Raw genomic sequence first — 25,736 nt, forward strand, 5'->3', positions numbered from 1 at the left:
ACATTCACTCTCTTCTTGGTAAGCAACTCCAGTGTAGATTTGGCCGTGTGTTTTAGATTATTGTCCTGCTGAAAGCTGAATTCATCTCCCAGTGTCTGTTGGAAAGCAGACTGACCCAGGTTTTCCTCTAGGATTTTTCCTGTGTTTAGCTCCAGTCTGTTTCTTTTTTATCCCGAAAAACTCCACAGTCCTTAACGATTACAAGCATACCCATAACATGATGCAGCCACCACTATGCTTAAAAATATTGAAAGTGGTACTCAATGTGTTGTATTGGATTTGCCCCAAACATAACACTTTGTATTCAGGACATAAAGTGAACTGCTTTGCCACATTTTTTGCAGTTTTACTTCAGTTTATTTAGTAAAGGCTTTACTCTGTCAATTAGGCTAGTATTGTGGAGTAACTACAATGTTGTTGATCCATCCTCAGTTTTCTCCTATCATTAAACTCTGTAACTGTTTTAAAGTCACCATTGGCCTCATGGTGAAATCCCTAAGTGGTTTCCTTCCTCTCCGGCAACTGAGTTAAGAAGGACGCCTGTATCTTTGTAGTGGCTGGGTATATTGAGACACCATCCAAAGTGTAATTAATAACATCATCATGCCCAAAGGGATATTCAATGTCTGCTTTTTTTATTTTTTACCCATCTACCAATAGGTGCCCTTCTTTCGAGGCATTGGAAAACCTCCCTGGTCTTTGTGGTTGAAATTCACTGCTCGACGGAGGAACCTTACAGATAATTGTATGTGTGGGGTACAAAGATGAGGTAGTCATTCAAAAATCATGTTAAACACTATTATTGCACACAGAGTGAGTCCATGTAACTTATTATGTGACTTGTTAAGCACATTTTTCCTCCTGAACGTATTTAGTCTAGCCACAACAAAGGGGATGAATACTTATTGACTCAAGACATTTAAGCTTTTCATTTTTTCAAAATGTGTACACATTTTGAAAAATAGAATTCCACTTTGACATTACGGGGTATTGTGTGTAGGCCAGTGACTTTCTTGTTGATGAAATGTAATACATTTTAAATTCAGGCTGTAACAACAAAATGTGGAAAAAGATCAAGGGGTGTGAATACTTTCTGAAGGCACTAGCTGGGGAAGCTGATGCTCAATTCTATAAAACTGTTTATATTCTATGTCTTAATCTTATCCAGACTAGTATTAAGACAATTCCCAGGAGACATTGGTCTATCAGGGCTATTCAATTCCGGACATGGAGGGCCAAAACATTTCTGGTTTTTGTTTCTACTGGTAGTTAATTGAAGGAGAGGATGAAGACCAGAAGTGTCTGGGCCCTGCAGGACCGGAGTTGGGCAGCCCTGATATAGACTATACGGTCCCGTCAGACTCACCAGTTTCCTGGCCCACATGGGCAGTTTGCCGTTGGTCTGTAGAACCATGGGGTCTAGAGCAAGAACGTCTGAGGGAGAGACTGTTAGAACATTGATTAAGCCAAAGTCTGGAGGAGAGACTGTTAAAACATTGATTAAGCCAAAGTCAAGTTTCCCCATCTCTGAGCTTGTGGCATGGAGAGTCATTGTTAATCGCAAATTGAATTTCTGAATTCATTCACATTCCTGATTCAATTCCACACTCTTATGTAATCTCTGTAAGTTAATATGAGTGGTCTTACCATGAGTGATGTCACATCTAGCTGGAGTCCTGGGATCATCTTCCTCTTCCTCTTCTGTCTGGGGGGGGCAGCCGAACGGCACAGTGATGAAGGTCTCTCTCCTGGACACACAGAAACAGACACTTCACACACACACACCTCACTCACCCACCCACAGACACCTCACACACCCACCCACAGACACCTCACACCCACAGACACCTCACACCCACCCACAGACACCTCACACCCACCCACAGACACCTCACACCCACCCACAGACACCTCACACCCACCCACAGACACCTCACACCCACCCACAGACAGGCTGTCTGTCACCAGATAACTTCTATAGAGCAGTGCCTTTACTAGAACTGAGAATGACCGATTCAAAATCAGGCAAGGTTATAAAATGGAACAAATTAGCATTAGTTCTCAGCTCTAGTCTAAAGTAATAGCTGTGGTAGAGGGGATGAACTGGAGAGACTGAGGGGCTGTCGAAGTACAGGTTTTTCTGACCATGTGAAATGGTCCTGGTCCTGGTGCGCCTGGCACCTACTACCATACCCCGCTCAAAAGGGACAAATGTTGTCTTGCCCAGTCACCCTCTAAATGGCACACATACACAATCCATTTCTCAATTGTTGTCTCAAGGCTTAAAAATCCTTTGTGCGTCAATATAACATAATCAAAATCCGTCAGTTTAAGCTAGTGATATCAGTTTCTTTGCGTCTCAATCCAGATGCGGAAGGCCGACATAGGTAGTGGAAGGTGGCCGAGCTACAGCGGTGTTCGTCAGACCATGGAGACATCCTGAAAATCAGTCTTCTCACGAAAACGTCTGTAGCGTCCGAATGGTTTGGCCTAAAAACTATTAAGACCACTCTATGGAAAGGGGAGACTCTCACGAACACAATGTTGGTTACTGACCGGTTTTCTGAACCACGCCCCTATTTTTTTGTTTTTTAAGGTATCTGTGACCAACAGATGCATATCTGTATTCCCAGACAAAAAAATATAAAAACGCAACATGCAACAATTTCAAAGATTTTACTGAGTTATGGATTTCACGACTGGGAATAGAGATATGCATCCGTTGGTCACAGATACCTTTTTAAAAAAGTAGGGGCGTGGATCAGAAAACCAGTCAGTATCTGGTGTGACCACCATTTGACTCATGCAGTGTGACACATCTCCTTCGCATAGAGTTGATCAGGCTGTTGATTGTGGCCTGTGGAATGTTGTCCCACTCCTCTTCAATGGCTGTGCGAAGTTGCTGGATATTGGCAGGAACTGGAACACTCAGTCAATACACGTCCATCCAGAGCATCCCAAACATGCCCACTAGGTGACGTCTGGTGAGTATGCAGGCCTTAGAAGAACTGGGATAGCTTCCAGGAATTGTGTACAGATCCTTGTGACATGGGGCCGGGCATTATCATGCTGAAACGAGGTGATGGCGGCGGATGAATGGCACAACAATGGGCCTCAGGATCTCGTAACGGTATCTCTGTGTATTCAAACTGCCATCGATAAAATGCAATTGTGTTCGTTGTCCGTAGCTTATGCCTGCCCATACCATAACCCCACCATGGGGCACTCTGTTCACAACGTTGACATCAGCAAACCACTCGCCCACACAACGCCATACACATGGTCTGCGGTTGTGAGGCCGGTTGGACGTACTGCCAAATTCTCTAAAACGAAGTTGGAGGTGGCTTATGGTAAAGAAATGAACATTCAATTATCTGGTAACAGCTCTGGTGGACATTCCTGCAGTCAGCATGCCAATTACACGCTCCCTCAAAACTTGAGACATCTGTGGCATTGTGTTGTATGACAAAACTGCACATTTTAGAGTGGCCTTTTATTGTCCCCAGCACAAGGTGCACCTGTATATTGATCATGCTGTTTAATCAGCTTCTTGATATGCCACACCTGTCAGGTGGATGAATTATCTTGGCAAAGGTGAAATGTGTACTAAAGGGGATGTAAACAAATGTGCAGATTTGAGAGAAATAAGCTTTTTGTGCGTAGGGAACATTTCTGGGATCTTTTATTTCAGCTCATGAATCATGGGAACCAACACTGTACATGTTGCGTTTATATTTTTGTTCAGTGTAGATACCTGATAACATGCTCCTTTGTCGGGGCTCTGGCAGTAGTCTTTACTCCAGCTGTCTGTTTCCTCTCAGCCAGCCTCTTCCTCATAGAGTTAGTCATCTGGGAGTCCAGCCTCCACAGGAACACACAGCTAGAGACAGACAAACACAGAACACAACTGAAACTAACTGTATCCGGAAACAGCCTCAGAAGGATATGGTAGGGCAGTGTTTACTCTGTCATTGTAAAAAAGGAAGGTCACCTGTTGCCCACTGCCTAAAATAGTTTGGCTAAGGAGCATGTTTACCTGTCTCCAGATACGGTGATGAGGTGTCTGCAGTCCTGGCTGAACCTCATCCCAGTTACAATCTCTACGGAGAAGAGGAGGAGTCAGAGGGTCAGAGGGCACCAGAGACGGGAGGAGGAAGAGGAGGAGTCAGAGGGTCAGAGGGCACCAGAGACGGGAGGAGGAAGAGGAGGAGTCAGAGGGTCAGAGGGCACCAGAGACGGGAGGAGGAAGAAGAGGAGTCAGAGGGTCAGAGGGCACCAGAGACGGGAGGAGGAAGAGGGTCAGAGGGCACCAGAGACGGGAGGAGGAAGAGGAGGAGTCAGAGGGCACCAGAGACGGGAGGAGGAAGAGGAGGAGTCAGAGGGCACCAGAGACGGGAGGAGGAAAAGGAGGAGTCAGAGGGTACCAGAGACGGGAGGAGGAAGAGGAGGAGTCAGAGGGTCAGAGGGCACCAGAGACGGGAGGAGGAAGAGGAGGAAAGAGGTGAGGAAGAGTAGAGCTACCTGAGTGACCGAACAAGGTGGCCACACACTCTCCTGACTCATAGTCAAAGATACAGATGCTCTTATCAGAGCAGCTTGTTGCTAGGTAGATCCCAGCGGGGTCCATCTGAACCTAGTTGCACAAAATGACAACAAACCATGGAATAAGAAACGTTGACATACAGTAGAAAGCTAATATGACATTAGATAGGTTTGTCCCATTAGTTAAATAGCGATGTCTCCGCTCACCTTCAACAGTGTTCCGTCGTCACTTGTAGAACCTTTGAAACACTTCTTCATCTTGCCACTCTTCACGTTGTACACTCTACACAGGGGTCAAGGTTAGGAACACTCTACACAGGGGTCAAGGTTAGGAACACTCTACACAGGGGTCAAGGTTAGGAACACTCTACACAGGGGTCAAGGTTAGGAACACTCTACACAGGGGTCAAGGTTAGGAACACACTACACAGGGGTCAAGGTTAGGAACACTCTACACAGGGGTCAAGGTTAGGAACACTACACAGGGGTCAAGGTTAGGAACACACTACACAGGGGTCAAGGTTAGGAACACTACACAGGGGTCAAGGTTAGGAACACTACACAGGGGTCAAGGTTAGGAACACTACACAGGGGTCAAGGTTAGGAACACTACACAGGGGTCAAGGTTAGGAACACTACACAGGGGTCAAGGTTAGGAACACTACACAAGGGAGGCCATGAAGGCTAGATTCAGCCATGGGCTGATTATTTTCTTAAGGGGGCCGGAACATAATTACAAATAATGTGTTGACTAAATTGACCGCAAGAAGCCCAAACGGATATAACATTTCACTAAAACAATGACTTTAAACCTTGCTTACATTTGTATACGATCACATACAGAGTACAAAACACATGTACAAAACATTAAGAACACCTGCTCTTTCCATGACATAGACTGACCAGGTGAAAGCTATGATCCCTTATTGATTGTCACTTGTGAAATCCACTTCAAATCAATGTAGATGTTCGAGAGGAGACATAGTTAAAGGATTTTAGTGCTTTGAGACATTTCAGAAATAGATTGTGTATGTGTGCAAATCAGAGGGTGAATGGGCAAGACAAAATATTTAAGTGCCTTTGAACGGGGTATGGTAGTAGGTGCCAGGCGCACCGGTTTGTGTCAAGAACTGCAACGCTGTTGGGTTTCACACGCTCAACAGTTTCCCGTGTGTATCAAAAATGGTCCACCATCCAAAGGACATCCAGCCAACTTGACACAACATGGGCCAGCATCCCTGTGGAGCGCTTTCGACACCTTGTAGAGTCTATGCCCTGACGAATTGAGGCGGTTCTGAGGGCAAAACGGGGGGTAGCAACTCAATGTTAGGAAGGTGTTCCAAAACTAAAATCACTTGGAGCTGATTTTCTGGTGTTTTTATTTCAGTCTTTTACAGTGCATTCTGAAAGTATTCAGATCCTTGACTTTTTCCATTTTGTTACATTACAGTCTTATTCTAAAATTGATTAAATTGTTTTTTTCCCCTCATCAATCTACACGCAAAACCCCATAATGACAAAGCAAAAACAGGTTTAGACATTTTTTGCTAATTTATTAAAAAATACAAACATAACATTTACATAAGTATTCAGACCCTTTACTCAGTACTTTGTTGAAGCACCTTTGGCAGCGATTACAGCCTCGAGTATTCTTGGGTATGACGCTACAATATTGGCACACCTGTATTTGGGGAGTTTCTCCCATTCTTCTCTGCAGATACTCTCAAGCTCTGTCAGGTTGGATGGGGAGCGTCTCTGCACAGCTATTTTCAGGTCTCTCCAGAGATGTTAGATCGGATTCAAGTCTTGTCCCGAAGCCACTTCTGCGTTGTCTTGACTGTGTGCTTAGGGTAGTTGTCCTGTTGGAAGGTGAACCTTCGCCCCAGTCTGAGGTCCTGAGCGCTCTGGAGCAGGTTTTCATCAAGGATCTCTGTACTTTGCTCCGTTCATCTTTCCCTCGATTTTGACTAGTCTCCCAGTCCCTGCCGCTGAAAAACATCCCCACAGCATGATGCTGCAACCACCATGCTTCACCGTAGGGATGGTGCCAGGTTTCCTCCAGACGTGACGCTTGGCATTCAGGCCAAAGAGCTCAATCTTGGTTTCATTAGACCAGAGAATCTTGTTTCTCATGGTCTGAGAGTCCTTTAGGTTCCTTTTGGCAAACTCCAAGCGGGCTGTCATGTGCCTTTTACTGAGGAGTGGCTTCTGTCTGGCCACTCTAGCATAAAGGCCTGATTGGTGGATTGCTGCAGAGATGGTTGTCCTTCTGGAAGGTTCTCCCATCCCCACAGAGGAACTCTGGACCTCTGTCAGAGTGACCATCGGGTTCTTGGCCACTTCCCTGACCAAGGCCCTTCTCCCCCGATTGCTCAGTTTGGCCGGGTGGCCAGCTCTAGGAAGAGTCTTGGTGGTTCCAAACTTTGTTCTTGGGGACCTTCAATGCGGCAGAAATTGTTTGGTACCCTTCCCCAGATCTTTGCCTCAACACAATCCTGTCTAGGAGCTCTACGTACAATTCCTTCGACCTCATGGTTTGGTTTTTGCTCTGACATGCACTGACAACTATGGGACCTTATATAGACAGGTGTGTGCCTTTCCAAATCATGTCCAATCAATTGAATTTACCCCAGATGGACTCCAATCAAATTGTAGAAACATCAAGGATGATCAATGTAAACAGGATGCACCTGAGGTCTATTTCGAGTTTCATAGCAAAGGGTCTGAATACTTATGTAAATACATATTTTTTTTATATATGCATTAGCTAAACTTTTTTTTTTTTTTTTTACTGTTTTTGCTTTGTCATTATGGGGTATTGTGCGTAGATTGATAAGGAAAATTGTTTAATTAATCCATTTTAGAATAAGGCTGTAACGTACCAAAATGTGGAAAAAGTCAAGGGGTCTGAATACTTTCCGAAGGCACTGTATGTCCAACAATGACCAAACGAAGCATTCAATTAAAAAGAGTGTAATGTTCAACCCATTGTCCAAAAACTGTCTCTGTTGAAGGTTGTGTCTCTTCCAGCAAGACAACATCCCCAAACCCACATCATAAAGCACCCTGGAATGGTTCACGAAGAAACACTGGCCAGCAAAGACACCAGATCGGAATCGCCAACCATAACCTATGGTGAGAGCTGAAAACAGCAGTTGGTGGAGGACAACCCTCAAACATTGAAGAATTAGAACAGTTTGCTGCTGAAAAGTGGGCAAAATTGCCAGTAGAAAGGTGCAGCGAGATCATTGATGGCAACAAGAAGCATTAGTCTGCAGTTGTCTTGGCCTAAGGCTGTGCAACCAGGGAGTCTATAATTTGGTCCATGCCATTTGCCTTGATTTTCTAACGTTTTTTATTATTATTTTAGAGGAAATAGGAAATTATTTAAGAAAAGTGCAAGGGCGCCCATATATTTGGCTGGAACTGTATGTGTAAACTGCAAATATTATTTGCTTTCTGAAATATGGCTCTCGGACAAGATACCCCCCATGGCTATCCAACTCGATGGATTCTCCATTCACCGAGTGGACAGGGCATTGGATTCAGGGAAATCAAGAGGGGGAGGGGCTGTCTCTTCATCAACAACAACTGGTGTGCTGACTTGAGCGCGGTGGAAGTCTCGACCCATTGTTCACCCGTCTTAGAATACATTATGGTCAAATGCAGACCCTTCTACCTCCCGAGGGAGTTTTCATCTGTTATCGTGACTGTTGTATACATTCCACCACAAGACAATAAATAGAACAAGCTGGCACTTAACAAACTGTACGAGGCTATAAACAAGCAGGAAACCTTAACGAACTGTACGAGGCTATAAACAAGCAGGAAACCTTAACGAACTGTACGAGGCTATGAACAAGCAGGAAACCTTAACGAACTGTACGAGGCTATGAACAAGCAGGAAACCTTAACGAACTGTACGAGGCTATGAACAAGCAGGAAACCTTAACGAACTGTACGAGGCTATAAACAAGCAGGAAACCTTAACGAACTGTACGAGGCTATAAACAAGCAGGAAACCTTAACGAACTGTACGAGGCTATGAACAAGCAGGAAACCTTAACGAACTGTACGAGGCTATGAACAAGCAGGAAACCTTAACGAACTGTACGAGGCTATAAACAAGCAGGAAAACATACATCCAGAGGCTGCTTTTTTGGTTGCCAGCGATTTCAATTCTGCGTCATTAAGAAACGTGATGCCCAACTTCCATCAACACGTCTCCCTTGCCACTAGGGGGCGATAAAGTCCTAGACCACTGTTACTTGACCCACAAGTAAGCACACAAGGCCTTCCCTCGTCCGCCATTCGTCAAATCAGACCATGACTCCGTACTCCTGCTTACAAGCAGAAGCTCAAAACAGGAAGTACCCGTGACTAGCTCCGTTGAGAAATGGTCACTAGAATCAGAGATTATGCAAAAGGAATGCTTTGCTAGCGCGGATTCAAAAGCCCTGGATTAACACAGAGGTCGGCGCTAAACTAAAGGACAGGACTACCACACAAAGGGCTATTGCAGCCAACCTTGATGCTACGGCCGACAACAGGATCAAGTACAAGAAGTCCCGCTATGACCTCAGCAGAGACATCAAATGAGCAAAAGGACAATATAGGAATAAGGTGGAATCATATTACACAGGCTCCAACGCCCGCCGCATGTGACAGGGGCTACAGTCCATTACAGATTACAAAGGAAGACCCAGCCGTGATCTGCCCAACGATGCCTCTCTAACCAGAGGAACTCAATGCATTTTATGCACGGTTTGACAACAACAATATCGAGCCGGGTGTGAGGGCCGTCACCGACCCAGAAGGCTGTGTGATCTGGCTCGCCGAGGCCGACGTGAGTACGGTCTTTAATCAGGCCGGAAGGGACTCCTCTTATCGTCTGGATGAATTTATTCTGTGTTGTCTTAAGAATTCAGCCTTCTCTGTGTTGGTCTTGCCAACCCCCATTGTCACACCTCTGAGAAGCAGAGGTTCTGTTGTGATTTTATTATGTAGGTCTGATTGGAGGTTCACTTTACAGTAATACAATTGGTCACCAACTCGGTTTTTGAATCCAAAACAACTCAGATGCTTATAAAAGCTCTTAGATTCATTGTTTTTTTCTCTTATGTTCCTGTGGTGAGATACCTACACGCTTTCCCTCCCTCTCCCATGGGCCATGGCACAAGCTAATTACTTAGCCTTATTACGAGTCTAATGTGATGTTTATGTAATATACTGTACATACACATATCAGGTTTAACAATAACATCGTGCCAGGTGTGAGGGCCACCACCCGACCCAGAGGCTGACACGATTAAGGCCTTTAAATCAGGTTAACACCCACAAGGCCGTGGGGCCCAACGGTATTCCAGGGCGTGTTCTCAAAGCATGCACAGAACATCTGGCAGGAATATTCACAGTAATTTTCAACCTCTCCTTGTCCTAGTTTGTAATCCCCACGTTTTAAGACGACCACCATCATTCCTGTTCCCAAGAACTCTTAAGGCTTCATGCCACAATGACTACCGCCCTGTAGCGCTCACATCTGTAATCATGAAGTGCTTTGAAAGGCTGGTTATGGCACACAACTCCATCGTCCCAGACACCCTAGACCCACTCCAATATGCATATCGCCCCAACAGAGCCATAGACGACGCAATCACAATTGCACTCCCCACTGCCCTCTCCCACCTAGATAAGAGGAATACCTACAGTGGGGAGAACAAGTATTTGATACACTGCCGATTTTGCAGATTTTCCTACTTACAAAGCATGTAGACGTCTGTAATTTTTTATCATAGGTACACTTCAACTGTGAGAGACGGAATCTAAAACAAAAATCCAGAAAATCACAATATATGTATTTTAAGTAATTAATTTGCATTTTATTGCATGACATAAGTATTTGATCACCTACCAACCAGTAAGAATTCCGGTTCTCACAGACCTGTTAGTTTTTCTTTAAGAAGCCCTCCTGTTCCGTATTGAGGGGAGGATGGATGGGGCCATGTATCGCGAGATCTTGGCCAACAACCTCCTTCCCTCAGTAAGAGCATTGAAGATGGGTCGTGGCTGGGTCTTCCAGCATGACAACGACCCGAAACACACAGCCAGGGCAACTAAGGAGTGGCTCCGTAAGAAGCATCTCAAGGTCCTGGAGTGGCCTAGCCAATCTCCAGACCTGAACCCGATAGAAAATCTTTGGAGGGAGCTGAAAGTCCGTATTGCCCAGCGACAGCCCCGAAACCTGAAGGATCTGGAGAAGGTCTGTATGGAGGAGTGGGCCAAAATCCCTGCTGCAGTGTGTGCAAACCTGGTCAAGACCTACAGGAAACGTATGATCTCTGTAATTGCAAACAAAGGTTTCTGTACCAAATATTAAGTTCTGCTTTTCTGATGTATCAAATACTTATGTCATGCAATAAAATGCAAATTAATTACTTAAAAATCATACAATGTGATTTTCTGGATTTTTGTTTTAGATTCCGTCTCTCACAGTTGAAGTGTACCTATGATAAACATTACAGACCTCTACATGCTTTGTAAGTAGGAAAACCTGCAAAATCGGCAGTGTATCAAATCCTTGTTCTCCCCACTCTATGCGAGAAAGCTGTTCATAGTCTACAGCTCAGCGTTCAACGCCATTGTCCCCTCTAAGCTCGTCACCAAGCTTAGGACCCTGGGGCTGCGTCACTGCTTGGTATGGCAATAGCACCGCCCTCTATCGCATGGCGCTACAGAGGGTGGTGCGGACAGCCCAGAACCTCACTGGGGCCGAGCTCCATGTCATCCAGGACCTCTGTACCAGGCGGTGTGAAATGAAGGCCCTGAAAATCATTAGACTCCAGCCAAAGACTTATCTATGATTCCGCACGGCAGGCGGTACCTCTGCATCCAGTCTGACACCAACAGGCTCCTGAACAGCTTCTATCCCCAAGACATAATAAGACTGCTCAATAGCTAACAGAACGGCTACACGGACCCTCGTATTTAATTTTTTGCACTGTCTCTGCACTCACAGGGCCCTACACACACACTCTACCATTTGCTCACACACATAATGCACATTTATACTGACTCTACACACCCCCACTCACATACAATTATCATATACATTGCTGCTACTCTATCATATATCCTGAATCATTGTCACCTTACCCCTATACATTCCTACCTCCATCTCATTCTAAATATGCTTATCGGTCAATGGGATAATTGGCATAATTTAGTGGAATTCAATTGGCGCTTGTGTATGTTCGAGATATACATACAGTACCAGTCAAAAGTTTAGACACCTACTCATTCCAGGGTTTTTCCTTTATTTTTACTATTTTCTACATTGTAGAATAACAGTGAATACATCAAAACTATGAAATAACACATATGGAATCATGTAGTAACCAAAAAAGTGTTACATCCAAATATATTTTATATTTGAGATTCTTCAAAGTAGCCTCCCTTTGCCTTGATGACAGCTTTGCACACTCTTGGCATTCTCTCAACCAGCTTCATGAGGTAGTCACCTGGAATGCATTTCAATTAACAGGTGTGCCGTCTTAAAAGTTAATTTGTGGAATTTCTTTCCTTAATGCTCTCAACTCTAATCTATAAAACCCTTGAATGAGTAGGTGTGTCCAAACTTTTGGTCAAATCTGTCTGTTTTATAAGCCCAATCATTGACCAATAATTAAATGTGTTAAAAATAGTTTTTTGGGCCATGATTAAAAAGAGCTAGTATTTTTATTTCTCAACTGGTAATTGAAGCTCGCTTCACATTCATCATTCAAATGCATGGCCATGGCTTCACACACCACTTTGCAATGAGCTGGAGGCAGTATGCATTTTAAAACATACAGTTGAAGTCGGAAGTTTACATACACTTAGGTTGGAGTCATTAAAACTCGTTTTTCAACCACTCCACAAATTTCTTGTTAACAAACTATAGTTTTGGCACGTCGGTTAGGACATCTACTTTATGCATGACAAGTAATTTTTCCAACAATTGTTTACAGACAGATTATTTCACTTAATCACAATTCCAGCGGGTCAGAAGTTTCCATACGCTTAGTTGACTGTGCCTTTAAACAGCTTGCAAAATTCCACAAAAAGATGTCATGGCTTTAGAAGCTTCTGATAGGCTAATTGACATCATTTGAGTCAATTTGAGGTGTACCTGTGGATGTATTTCAAGGCCTACCTTCAAACTTAGTGCCTCTTTGCTTGACATCATGGGAAAATCAAAAGAAATCAGCCAAGACATCAGAAAAAAAAAATGGTAGACCTCCACAAGCCTGGTTCATCCTTGGGAGAAATTTCCAAACGCCTGAAGGTACCGCGTTCATCTGTACAAACAATAGTACGCAAGTATAAACACCATGGGACCACGCAGCCGTCATACCGCTCAGGAAGGAGACGCGTTCTGTCTCCTAGAGATGAACGTACTTTGGTGTGAAAAGTGCAAATCAATCCCAGAACAACAGCAAAGGACCTTGTGAAGATGCTGGAGGAAACGGGTACAAAAGTATCTATATCCACAGTAAAACGAGTCCTATATCGACATAACCTGAAAGGCTGCTCAGCAAGGAAGAAGCCACTGCTCCAAAACCGCCATTAAAAAGCCAGACTACGGTTTGCAACTGCACATGGGGACAAAGATCGTACTTTTTGGAGAAATGTCCTCTGGCCTGTTGAAACAAAAATAGAACTGTTTGGCCATAATGACCATCGTTATGTTTGGAGGAAAAAGGGGGTACTTGCAAGCCGAAGAACACCATCCCAATCGTGAAGCACGGGGGTGGCATCATCATGCTGTGGGGGTGCTTTGCTGCAGGAGGGACTGGTGCACTTCACAACATAGATGGCATCATGAGGAAGGAAAATGATGTGGATATATTGAAGCAACATCTCAAGACATCAGTCAGGAAGTTAAAGCTTGGTCGCAAATGGGTCTTCCAAATGGACAATGACCCCAAGCATACTTCAAAAGTTGTGGCAAAATGGGTTAAGGACAACAAAGTCAAGGTATTGGAGTGGCCATCACAAAGCCCTGATATCAATCCTATAGAAAATGTGTGGGTAGAACTGAAAAAGCGTGTGCGAGCAAGGAGGCCTACAAACCTGACTCAGTTACACCAGCTCTGTCAGGAGGAATTGGCCAAAATTCACCCAATTTATTGTGGGAAGCTTGTAGAAGGCTACCCAAAACACTTGACCCAAGTTAAACAATTTAAAGGCAATGCTGCCAAATACTAATTGAGTGTATGTAAACTTCTGACCCACTGGGAATGTGATGAAAGAAATAAAAGCTGAAATAAATCTCTACTATTATTCTGACATTTCACATTCTTAAAATAAAGTGGTGATCCTAACTGACCTAAGACAGGGAATTTTTACTAGGATTAAATGTCAGGAATTGTGAAAAACTGAGTTTAAATGTATTTGGCTAAGGCGTATGTAAACTTCCGACTTCAACTGTATAGCTACTTAATTGTTTGAAACCTGAACGTTTTCACTACATATTATGGTTTACACCTTGCTTCAAGGTAGCCCAGGCAATATCTATGGAGGCAATTATTATATAAAGACTTCCATACGCCATTGAAACCAGTAGCCTATTTCTCTCATGTTCTATCGGTTTCCAACTTTCTTTCATTGTCCGGTAGCCTAATGGCTTGTGTGTTGCTCTAATGTTAAGAAATAATAGTTTATTACCATTTTAAGGGAAAACGTTCTGATCGGCTGCATCGGATTCATTGCTTTTTAACGTTTTTAAAAATCGCATTGCCTTACAGTATATTTGGAAGCTAGGCCTACAGTCAGAAGGAAAGGCAGCGCACTATTTGGGCTCGTGCGGCAAATACCAAATAGATGATTGTTGAGTTGCGACAGTAGAAGCCCAGCCAGGCATATCGCAGTATTTCAAAATGGAATCACGGGAAAACAGGTTTGGAAAGCAAATGGATGTCTTTTTATGTTATCAAAATTCTCAACATAATTGAGCGAACAGTACAGTCGTTGTCAAAAGTTTTGAGAATGACAAGTATTGGTCTCCACAAAGTTTTGCTGCTTCAGTGTTATGAGATATTTTTGTCAGATGTTACTATGGTATACTGAAGTATAATTACAAGCATTCCATAAGTGTCAAAGGCTTTTATTGACAATTACATTCAATTTATGTAAAGAGTCAATATTTGCGGTGTTGACCCTCTGCAATTCGCCCTAGCATGCTGTCAATTAACTTCTGGGCCACATCCTGACTGATGGCAGCCCATTCTTGCATAATCAATGTTTGTCAGAATTTGTGGGTTTTTGTTTGTCCACCCGCCTCTTGAGGATCGACCACAAGTTCTCAATGGGATTAAGGTCTGGGGAGTTTCCTGGCCATGACCCAAAATGTCGATGTTTTGTTCCCCGAGCCACTTAGTTATCACTTTTGCCTTATGGCAAGGTGCTCCATCATGCTGGAAAAGGCATTGGTCGTCACCCTGTAATTTCTTGTATCAAAAAAGATTGCTAATGTCTCCAGTCATATAAAGTGTAGTAGAATTGCATGAAATGTGTTTTTTTCCCCATGCAAATTAAGAAGAAACGTATCTGATATAGCCCAGGCCTCTACACTAGAAGCGCTCTGCAATGCATTTTGGTCAGGTACATTTCTCAAATGTTTGCGGTCCTGGCAGGCGATGGCGGCGTATGTGTACCTGATGTTCCGGTCCTGGCAGGCGATGGCTGTGTGGGTGCGAGTAGCGTCCAGGTCCATATCGTACAGAGTGGTCTTCTCTACTACGTGGTGACTGCGGGCAAAGTTCAGCCCCTCCGACGACTGGAGGGAGGGGAGGGGGGGGGGGGGGAGACAGAGGTGAGTTAATGCTGCAATTCAAACTTAAATGCATTTTTTACACATTTTAATTTGACCATTTATTATATGGTGAGTGGATATATGGTAAATAGAGGTTCACCTGTTCAGCGGTGCGGAAGTAGATGCTCTTATCAGCACCACAGCTCACCATAAGAACTTCTGGGCTCACACCTACAACACACAGAAAAACAGGCAGAGACAAACTACTAGTTAGCACTTTCTCTTTTCTTTTGTGTGTGTGTCCTCCGTGTGTGTGTGTGTGTGTGTGTGTCCTCCGTGTGTGTCCACCGTGTGTGTGTGTCCACCGTGTGTGTGTCCACCGTGTGTGTGTGTGTCCTCCGTGTGTGTGTCCACCGTGTGTGTGTGTCCTCCGTGTGTGTGTGTGTGTGTGTGTGTGTGTGTGTCCTCCGTGTGTGTGTCCACCGTGTGTGTGTGTCCACCGTGTGTGTGTGTCCACCGTGTGTGTGTGTGTGTGTGTGTGTGTGTGTGTGTGTCCTCCGTGTGTGTGTCCACCGTGTGTGTGTGTCCACCGTGTGTGTGTGTGTCCTCCGTGTGTGTGTCCACCGTGTGTGTGTGTCCTCCGTGTGTGTGTGTGTGTGTGTCCTCCGTGTGTGTGTCCACCGTGTGTGTGTGTCCACCGTGTGTGTGTGTCCACCGTGTGTGTGTGTCCACCGTGTGTGTGTGTGTGTGTGTCCACCGTGTGTGTGTGTGTGTGTGTCCACCGTGTGTCCGTGTGTGTGTGTGTGTGTGTGTGTGTGTCCACCGTGTGTGTGTGTGTGTGTCCACCGTGTGTCCGTGTGTGTGTGTGTGTGTGTGTGTGTGTGTGTGTGTGTCCACCGTGTACCAGTGAACTTGATAGCAGTGATGGAGGCTGAGTGATCATAGACAGTCTGTTCCAGGCTGTAGCTCCTCTCCATGTTGAAGACGTGGATCAGACGGTCTCGACTCGCCGACGCCAGCAGGTGCAGACCTGAAACGCAAAACACACTCACCGTAAAAACACAAACCACGTTTCCATCCACAGTCACACCGTATAAAAAAAAAAAAAGCTATGACAGCTGTGATGGAAACAGAAAGTGTCGGTCCAATTTTATAAACGCAGACAGATCATTTGTTTGTTCGACATGCGGGGTCTTTGTGTCGGTAAAATTATTTATGCGGGAAATGGCGCTGGAAATGCCTTTATGCACAGATATTGATATAATAACCATCATATTGAAGTAAATTTGGAGTCACGAGATGATATGGTGTGTGGTCCTCCCACTACAACTCTGGAAACACGGGCAGTTTATTAGGCTACAGATTAAATAAATTGATGAACTTCATAAGGTGGTGAAAGTGCACTGTGATCTTGATGCTCCTACGAGGGTCTTATCCTGGTGACATGATCGATGCTTGACTGCCGTTTTGACAAATACAAATATTCTCGCTCTTGTCCATAATAATCTCATCATGTAGACTAGTTTACCTGCACTGTATCTGCCAGCGGTTGGCTGGAGCCAAGACCAGAGTAGGAACATCTGCTATTTAACGCAACAGTTTGTGACAAAACGGCATCCTTTTTGTCCACGGCAAAACACACCTACGAGAAACCTAGCAACATTCCAAACCGCGCTGATTGGTCAGAGTTCGGTCACCAAGGACACTCTGGAATCTCTTCATATGAAATGGAAAAACACTATTGACTGAAGTGACCAATGAGAACTTTTCTCCTGACCATGTGATATGACATGGAGAAACTGGCCAGTGTTTTCCTGGTCATGTGCTAGATTGAAGATAAGGTTAAGACAAAAAGGTTCTAATATCCCAGAATTCTAAACTAAGGGACCGGCTATGCTAGTTAGCCATGACGCTGGGCCCATGAATCTGTATTTTAGAAAGCATTACTTGTCCTAACCTTGGTATCTTCAACCTTGAGGTAGTCAGGAAAAACTCCTGGTCCTGAACCATGCAGGTGAAATTCCAGGCTCCGTCCTGACCAGTCGCAGTAGGAAAGAACTCGAGACACTCCCCCGTCTCTGTAGGGGGAGGACTCCCCCGTCTCTGTAGGGGGAGGACTCCCCCGTCTCTGTAGGGGGAGGACTCCCCCGTCTCTGTAGGGGGAGGACTCCCCCGTCTCTGTAGGGGGAGGACTCCCCCGTCTCTGTAGGGGGAGGACTCCCCCGTCTCTGTAGGGGGAGGACTCCCCCGTCTCTGTAGGGGGAGGACTCCCCCGTCTCTGTAGGGGGAGGACTCCCCCGTCTCTGTAGGGGGAGGACTCCCCCGTCTCTGTAGGGGAGGACTCACCCGTCTCTGTAGGGGAGGACTCACCCGTCTCTGTAGGGGGAGGACTCCCCCGTCTCTGTAGGGGGAGGACTCACCTGTCTCTGTAGGGGAGGACTCCCCCGTCTCTGTAGGGGAGGACTCACCTGTCTCTGTAGGGGAGGACTCCCCCGTCTCTGTAGGGGAGGACTCACCTGTCTCTGTAGGGGAGGACTCCCCCGTCTCTGTAGGGGAGGACCCACCTGTCTCTGTAGGGGGAGGACTCACCTGTCTCTGTAGGGGAGGACTCCCCCGTCTCTGTAGGGGAGGACTCACCTGTCTCTGTAGGGGAGGACTCCCCCGTCTCTGTAGGGGAGGACCCACCTGTCTCTGTAGGGGAGGACTCACCTGTCTCTGTAGGGGAGAACTCCAGACACAGCACCTCAGAGTCGTGGGCTTCGATCTTCTGCAGCTGATCCATGAACTGTAGACCAAATATACTGGGGACAGGAAAACGCATGACATCTTAGTTTATGTGGTCATGTTGACTGTGTGTGTGTGTGTGTGTGTGTGTGTGTGTGTGTGTGTGTGTGTATGTGTGCGCGCTTACTGTACGTTTCCGTTGCGGTCCCCAGCTGCCAGGTGTTGTCCATCAGGACTGATGCCCAGGACTCGGATCCCTGACTTAGCATCCATCCCGGCCCCCTCTCCTCTCTCGCCCTCCGTCTGAAGGTGCTGGGTGTCCTCCCCCACATAAACAATCCTCAACAGATCCTGGACCAGCACAGACAGACAGACAGGGACAGTCAGACCGAGTTTTCAGAATAAAACCTTTATATCTGTGGGCAGTAATTTGTAAATCAAGACTGTGAATGAACAACGCTAGGGCATTGGCAGGTTGCAGTGAGACTCACCTGGCTGTAGAGGTTACGGTGGCAGCTGGTTCCCTGCCCCTGCACCAGCCCCGGGTCGCTGTGCCACAGCCGGATGGTATTGTCTGAAGAGCAGGTGAGGAAGGATCCGGGGGGCAGACAGGAGCGGGACAGATCCATATCAGGGTATGTCTGAAAACAAAAACACAGTAAATATGCTAGGAAAGCGACGCAGCATTTTCCAGGAAGTAGCCTGGCAAGTTTAGAACTTTTGTAAATGGGCAGAAACGTAGCGCAATTGTCTCCATCCATCCATCCATCCGTCCATCCATCCATCCCCCCATCCATCCGTCCATCCATCCATCCATCCGTCCCCATATGATACAGAAAATACCGGTGTAGCTGAGATATGCCCGAGGCTACACACACCTCTAGACTCCAGACACAGCCGCTGTGGTAGAGGGCAGAGTAGACCTTCCCAACGTTCCTGACGTCCCGGACATCCCAGACATACACACTGTGGTCGTTGTATACACAGGTCAGGTGACGGGTTACAGGGTCAAAGGTCAGGGCTAGGGTGTCTGGGTACTCTGCCTTGGGGTTGGCAACAAACAGATGCCTGTATGGAGTCAGGAGAATCAGGAAAAACCACAACACATTATTCTAATCCAATCTAAAAGCAGAACAATATCATCATGCTTCTCCGGTGTCCTGACACGGACACTGTTGTTCTAAGAGACAGTTTATGCTTGATCTGAAAATGTGGTCGGGACTCCGTATGGAGGGTGTGACGCAATTGTGGAGTCTCCGGAGGCATGCAGAAGCCAAATTGAGCTCTGTACCACATCTCTGTGAGCCTCCCGAATGTTTCAACAATGCAGAGGGCTCCGTATAGCTCCACATTGACATGATTGGTTGATGGTAGGTGAGGGGGCGGGAGGTCCTGTATAAGCACAAACTCACTTCCTTGACAACTTCCTTCACAACAGATCTGCGCTGCTCCACGAAGCAGAGGCCGTATCGCCGTAAATGCTTCACGGTCAATGCAGACTTCAGATTGACCATGCAGCACCTTTCATTCTTAACTGGCTCCAGGTGTCCTGACACGGACACTGTTGTTCCAACTCTTAACTGGCTCCAGGTGTCCTGACACGGACACTGTTGTTCCAACTCTTAACTGGCTCCAGGTGTCCTGACACGGACACTGTTGTTCCAACTCTTAACTGGCTCCAGGTGTCCTGACACGGACTCTGTTGTTCCAACTCTTAACTGGCTCCAGGTGTCCTGACACGGACACTGTTGTTCCAACTCTTAACTGGCTCCAGGTGTCCTGACACGGACACTGTTGTTCCAACTCTTAACTGGCTCCAGGCACTGAAGCATCCACTGTTCATATGACTACCTCAGTATACAGAGCTTCAGTTTCTGGGCACATGTTCACCCGACCTCAGGAGTAATGTGGAGTATCACTGGGACTAATGTATCTTCCTGTGTGTTACTCGAGCATCTCTTTTAACCTCCTCTGTCGGTTTCTCTTTCTGTGTGATACATAAAAAAACACCATATCACTATGTAACGTGCTGCAACCAAATTGCCCATCAGACAATCCATTACCCTGGCTGAAGGCCCTGTGTGATGTCCACTCCCAGGCAGTGTGGCCGGTGCAGGGTGGTGATGTAATGAAGGTTCTGGGGGCTGAAGACTCGGACGGTGCCATCTGCACAGCCACAGAAGATCAACACTTCGTTCACCGACAGACAGCGAGCAGAGGTGGTCTGGAGAGAGAGAGAGAAGGGAGGGTTAGACAGAGGTGGTCTGAAGAGAGAGAAGGGAGGGTTAGACAGAGGTGGTCTGAAGAGATAGAGAAGGGAGGGTTAGACAGAGGTGGTCTAGAGAGAGAGAGAAGGGAGGGTTAGACAGAGGTGGTCTGGAGAGAGAGAGAGAGAAGGGAGGGTTAGACAGAGGTGGTCTGGAGAGAGAGAGAGAAGGGAGGGTTAGACAGAGGTGGTCTGAAGAGATAGAGAAGGGAGGGTTATACAGAGGTGGTCTGGAGAGAGAGAGAAGGGAGGGTTAGACAGAGGTGGTCTGGAGAGAGAGAGAAGGGAGGGTTAGACAGAGGTGGTCTGGAGAGAGAGAAGGGTTAGACAGAGGTGGTCTGGAGAGAGAGAGAGAAGGGAGGGTTAGACAGAGGTGGTCTGAAGAGAGAGAAGGGAGGGTTAGACAGAGGTGGTCTGAAGAGATAGAGAAGGGAGGGTTAGACAGAGGTGGTCTAGAGAGAGAGAGAAGGGAGGGTTAGACAGAGGTGGTCTGGAGAGAGAGAGAGAGAAGGGAGGGTTAGACAGAGGTGGTCTGGAGAGAGAGAGAGAAGGGAGGGTTAGACAGAGGTGGTCTAGAGAGAGAGAGAAGGGAGGGTTAGACAGAGGTGGTCTGGAGAGAGAGAAGGGTTAGACAGAGGTGGTCTGAAGAGAGAGAAGGGTTAGACAAAGGTGGTCTGGAGAGAGAGAGAGAAGGGAGGGTTAGACAGAGGTGGTCTGGAGAGAGAGAGAAGGGAGGGTTAGACAGAGGTGGTCTGAAGAGAGAGAAGGGTTAGACAGAGGTGGTCTGGAGAGAGAGAAGGGGGGTTAGACAGAGGTGGTCTGGAGAGAGAGAAGGGAGGGTTAGACAGAGGTGGTCTGGAGAGAGAGAAGGGAGGGTTAGACAGAGGTGGTCTGGAGAGAGAGAAGGATTAGACAGAGGTGGTCTGAAGAGAGAGAAGGGTTAGACAGAGGTGGTCTGAAGAGAGAAGGGTTACAGAGGTGGTCTGGAGAGAGAGAAGGGTTAGACAGGTGGTCTGGAGAGAGAGAAGGGTTAGACAGAGGTGGTCTGAAGAGAGAGAAGGGTTAGACAGAGGTGGTCTGAAGAGACAGAGGTGGTCTGAAGAGAGAGAAGGGTTAGACAGAGGTGGTCTGGAGAGAGAGAAGGGAGGGTTAAACAGAGGTGGTCTGGGTTAGGGCTAGGGTTCGTTAGGGTCAGGGTTCGTTAGGGTCATCCTGACCTTGAGGTCCACCCAGGCATCCAGCATCCTCCTGCTGTTGAACTGACAAAGCAGGCCAGAGGAAGTGATGCAATAGGTGCTGCTGGCCATGTTGCCCCGCCCACACGACAGACCACAGAACATGCTGTTCCTCTGTTCCCCTAGCAAGCCTGATCGGCCAATCAGAGGCACCGTGCTGTTCACCTAGGGGGAGGAGCCATAGTAAACATCCAATCAAACCATGACTCAGAATCAACCCTTTACTCAGACACACTTGTATATCTCTAAAAACAATGGGTGGAGTACAAACAGTATCGCATATAAAATACTTAATAATTAAAATGTCCTGACCCGTCTCTCTTTAGAGGCGTCTAGGTACCAGAACTTGACGTGTCGGTTTCCTGCTGTGACAAAGTAGCTGTTGTCTTCAGAGAAAGAGACGGACAGAACTCTGCTAGACACCTTGTTGGACGCTATCACTGTCCCCTTCTACAAACACAGAAGAAGAGGGTTTAGAAATCGTATTTTCAGTTTCACTTAGCTTGGGTTATTTTAGATAACACAGGGATTTCAGTGGCCTCTAGTGGAAGGCCTTTGACCAGACTGCTGTCAGAAGTGATAAGAGATTGAAGGATGTTGTTGTTGTGCAGGGCAGAACGTGTGGACTAACACTAATCAGTCAGTCTGAACACCCTTCAGCAAGTTAGCAGACCGATAGAATGACGGGACATAAAGGTACAGGCTCTGGGATTCCCTGCCTCTCCCAAGAAGCCCAGCCTTACCCTAACCCCAGCACTATCCTCCAGGCTGCAGCCATACCCTAACCCCAGCACTATCCTCCAGGCTGCAGCCATACCCTAACCCCAGCACTATCCTCCAGGCTGCAGCCATACCCTAACCCCAGTACTATCCTCCAGGCTGCAGCCATACCCTAACCCCAGTACTATCCTCCAGGCTGCAGCCACAGCCCAGCCATACCCTAACCCCAGCACTATCCTCCAGGCTGCAGCCATACCCTAACCCCAGTACTATCCTCCAGGCTGCAGCCACAGCCCAGCCATACCCTAACCCCAGTACTATCCTCCAGGCTGCAGCCATACCCTAACCCCAGCACTATCCTCCAGGCTGCAGCCATACCCTAACCCCAGCACTATCCTCCAGGCTGCAGCCATACCCTAACCCCAGCACTATCCTCCAGCCACAGCCCAGCCATACCCTAACCCCAGTACTATCCTCCAGGCTGCAGCCATACCCTAACCCCAGTACTATCCTCCAGGCTGCAGCCATACCCTAACCCCAGTACTATCCTCCAGGCTGCAGCCATACCCTAACCCCAGTACTATCCTCCAGGCTGCAGCCATACCCTAACCCCAGTACTATCCTCCAGGCTGCAGCCATACCCTAACCCCAGTACTATCCTCCAGGCTGCAGCCATACCCTAACCCCAGCACTATCCTCCAGGCTGCAGCCATACCCTAACCCCAGCACTATCCTCCAGGCTGCAGCCATACCCTAACCCCAGTACTATCCTCCAGGCTGCAGCCATACCCTAACCCCAGTACTATCCTCCAGGCTGCAGCCATACCCTAACCCCAGTACTATCCTCCAGGCTGCAGCCACAGCCAAGCCATACCCTAACCCCGGCACTATCCTCCAGGCTGCAGCCATACCCTAACCCCAGTACTATCCTCCAGGCTGCAGCCACAGCCCAGCCATACCCTAACCCCAGTACTATCCTCCAGGCTGCAGCCATACCCTAACCCCAGCACTATCCTCCAGGCTGCAGCCATACCCTAACCCCAGTACTATCCTCCAGGCTGCAGCCATACCCTAACCCCAGCACTATCCTCCAGGCTGCAGCCATACCCTAACCCCAGCACTATCCTCCAGGCTGCAGCCATACCCTAACCCCAGTACTATCCTCCAGGCTGCAGCCACAGCCCAGCCATACCCTAACCCCAGTACTATCCTCCAGGCTGCAGCCATACCCTAGCCCCAGCACTATCCTCCAGGCTGCAGCCATACCCTAACCCCAGCACTATCCTCCAGGCTGCAGCCATACCCTAACCCCAGCACTATCCTCCAGGCTGCAGCCTTACCCTAACCCCAGCACTATCCTCCAGGCTGCAGCCTTACCCTAACCCCAGTACTATCCTCCAGGCTGCAGCCACAGCCCAGCCATACCCTAACCCCAGTACTATCCTCCAGGCTGCAGCCACAGCCCAGCCATACCCTAACCCCAGCACTATCCTCCAGGCTGCAGCCATACCCTATCCCCAGCACTATCCTCCAGGCTGCAGCCATACCCTAACCCCAGTACTATCCTCCAGGCTGCAGCCATACCCTAACCCCAGCACTATCCTCCAGGCTGCAGCCATACCCTAACCCCAGCACTATCCTCCAGGCTGCAGCCATACCCTAACCCCAGCACTATCCTCCAGGCTGCAGCCACAGCCAAGCCATACCCTAACCCCAGCACTATCCTCCAGGCTGCAGCCACAGCCCAGCCATACCCTAACCCCAGTATTATCCTCCAGGCTGCAGCCATACCCTAACCCCAGCACTATCCTCCAGGCTGCAGCCATACCCTAACCCCAGTACTATCCTCCAGGCTGCAGCCATACCCTAACCCCAGCACTATCCTCCAGGCTGCAGCCACAGCCCAGCCATACCCTAACCCCAGCACTATCCTCCAGGCTGCAGCCATACCCTAACCCCAGCACTATCCTCCAGGCTGCAGCCATACCCTAACCCCAGTACTATCCTCCAGGCTGCAGCCATACCCTAACCCCAGCACTATCCTCCAGGCTGCAGCCATACCCTAACCCCAGCACTATCCTCCAGGCTGCAGCCATACCCTAACCCCAGTACTATCCTCCAGGCTGCAGCCACAGCCCAGCCATACCCTAACCCCAGCACTATCCTCCAGGCTGCAGCCCAGCCATACCCTAACCCCAGTACTATCCTCCAGGCTGCAGCCATACCCTAACCCCAGCACTATCCTCCAGGCACAGCCCAGCCATACCCTAACCCCAGCACTATCCTCCAGGCTGCAGCCATACCCTAACCCCAGCACTATCCTCCAGGCTGCAGCCATACCCTAACCCCAGCACTATCCTCCAGGCTGCAGCCTTACCCTAACCCCAGCACTATCCTCCAGGCTGCAGCCTTACCCTAACCCCAGTACTATCCTCCAGGCTGCAGCCACAGCCCAGCCATACCCTAACCCCAGTACTATCCTCCAGGCTGCAGCCACAGCCCAGCCATACCCTAACCCCAGCACTATCCTCCAGGCTGCAGCCATACCCTATCCCCAGCACTATCCTCCAGGCTGCAGCCATACCCTAACCCCAGTACTATCCTCCAGGCTGCAGCCATACCCTAACCCCAGCACTATCCTCCAGGCTGCAGCCATACCCTAACCCCAGCACTATCCTCCAGGCTGCAGCCATACCCTAACCCCAGCACTATCCTCCAGGCTGCAGCCACAGCCAAGCCATACCCTAACCCCAGCACTATCCTCCAGGCTGCAGCCACAGCCCAGCCATACCCTAACCCCAGTATTATCCTCCAGGCTGCAGCCATACCCTAACCCCAGCACTATCCTCCAGGCTGCAGCCATACCCTAACCCCAGTACTATCCTCCAGGCTGCAGCCATACCCTAACCCCAGCACTATCCTCCAGGCTGCAGCCACAGCCCAGCCATACCCTAACCCCAGCACTATCCTCCAGGCTGCAGCCACAGCCCAGCCATACCCTAACCCCAGCACTATCCTCCAGGCTGCAGCCATACCCTAACCCCAGCCCTATCCTCCAGGCTGCAGCCACAGCCCAGCCATACCCTAACCCCAGCCATACCCAGCCAGCAGAGTAGACATCCTGGGACTCCATATTTCAGCAGTTGCCTGGTGCAATGGAGCCAACGTAATGGATCCGAAAAAATGCAACTCTGCACCTCCAGACAGGCTCAAGTCTCTGAAAGAAAACAAACACTATTTGAACCCAGGTCTTCTTTACTCACCCTCCACTCCCAGACGCTGACGGTCATGTCGTGCTGGTAGCCTACAGACACGATGTAGCTGCTGTTTGTGGAGAAGGCCACACAGGCCACCCCGTACTTATGGCACTGCACCTCCGCCACCTGGGCCCGCTCTGCCACGTCCCACACCCGCACACACGGCATGTGACCACTCTGCAGAGACAGAAACACCGGGT

General features: G+C 48.0%; 1 protein-coding gene across 1 annotated transcript in view; it reads right to left on the reverse strand.

Moving 5' to 3' along the window:
- LOC311115171 (mitogen-activated protein kinase-binding protein 1-like) overlaps positions 1 to 25,736 on the reverse strand; it is a 65,773-nt gene that overhangs the window by 19,809 nt on the left and 20,228 nt on the right. The window contains exons 5-21 of the mRNA XM_084190374.1: positions 25,543 to 25,713; positions 21,872 to 22,009; positions 21,542 to 21,724; positions 20,122 to 20,282; positions 18,937 to 19,126; positions 18,550 to 18,699; positions 18,246 to 18,409; positions 18,044 to 18,135; positions 16,239 to 16,364; positions 15,495 to 15,565; positions 15,237 to 15,358; positions 4,750 to 4,825; positions 4,522 to 4,633; positions 4,037 to 4,100; positions 3,755 to 3,880; positions 1,648 to 1,748; positions 1,367 to 1,434 (exon numbers count right to left, since the gene is read on the reverse strand). Coding sequence (XP_084046500.1) covers positions 1,367 to 1,434; positions 1,648 to 1,748; positions 3,755 to 3,880; positions 4,037 to 4,100; positions 4,522 to 4,633; positions 4,750 to 4,825; positions 15,237 to 15,358; positions 15,495 to 15,565; positions 16,239 to 16,364; positions 18,044 to 18,135; positions 18,246 to 18,409; positions 18,550 to 18,699; positions 18,937 to 19,126; positions 20,122 to 20,282; positions 21,542 to 21,724; positions 21,872 to 22,009; positions 25,543 to 25,713 — 2,115 coding nt within the window. The remainder of the gene's footprint in view (positions 1 to 1,366; positions 1,435 to 1,647; positions 1,749 to 3,754; positions 3,881 to 4,036; positions 4,101 to 4,521; positions 4,634 to 4,749; positions 4,826 to 15,236; positions 15,359 to 15,494; positions 15,566 to 16,238; positions 16,365 to 18,043; positions 18,136 to 18,245; positions 18,410 to 18,549; positions 18,700 to 18,936; positions 19,127 to 20,121; positions 20,283 to 21,541; positions 21,725 to 21,871; positions 22,010 to 25,542; positions 25,714 to 25,736) is intronic.

Source organism: Coregonus lavaretus, assembly GCF_964263955.1.
Source record: "Coregonus lavaretus genome assembly, contig: HAP1_SCAFFOLD_268, whole genome shotgun sequence".
Classification (NCBI taxonomy): domain Eukaryota; kingdom Metazoa; phylum Chordata; class Actinopteri; order Salmoniformes; family Salmonidae; genus Coregonus; species Coregonus lavaretus.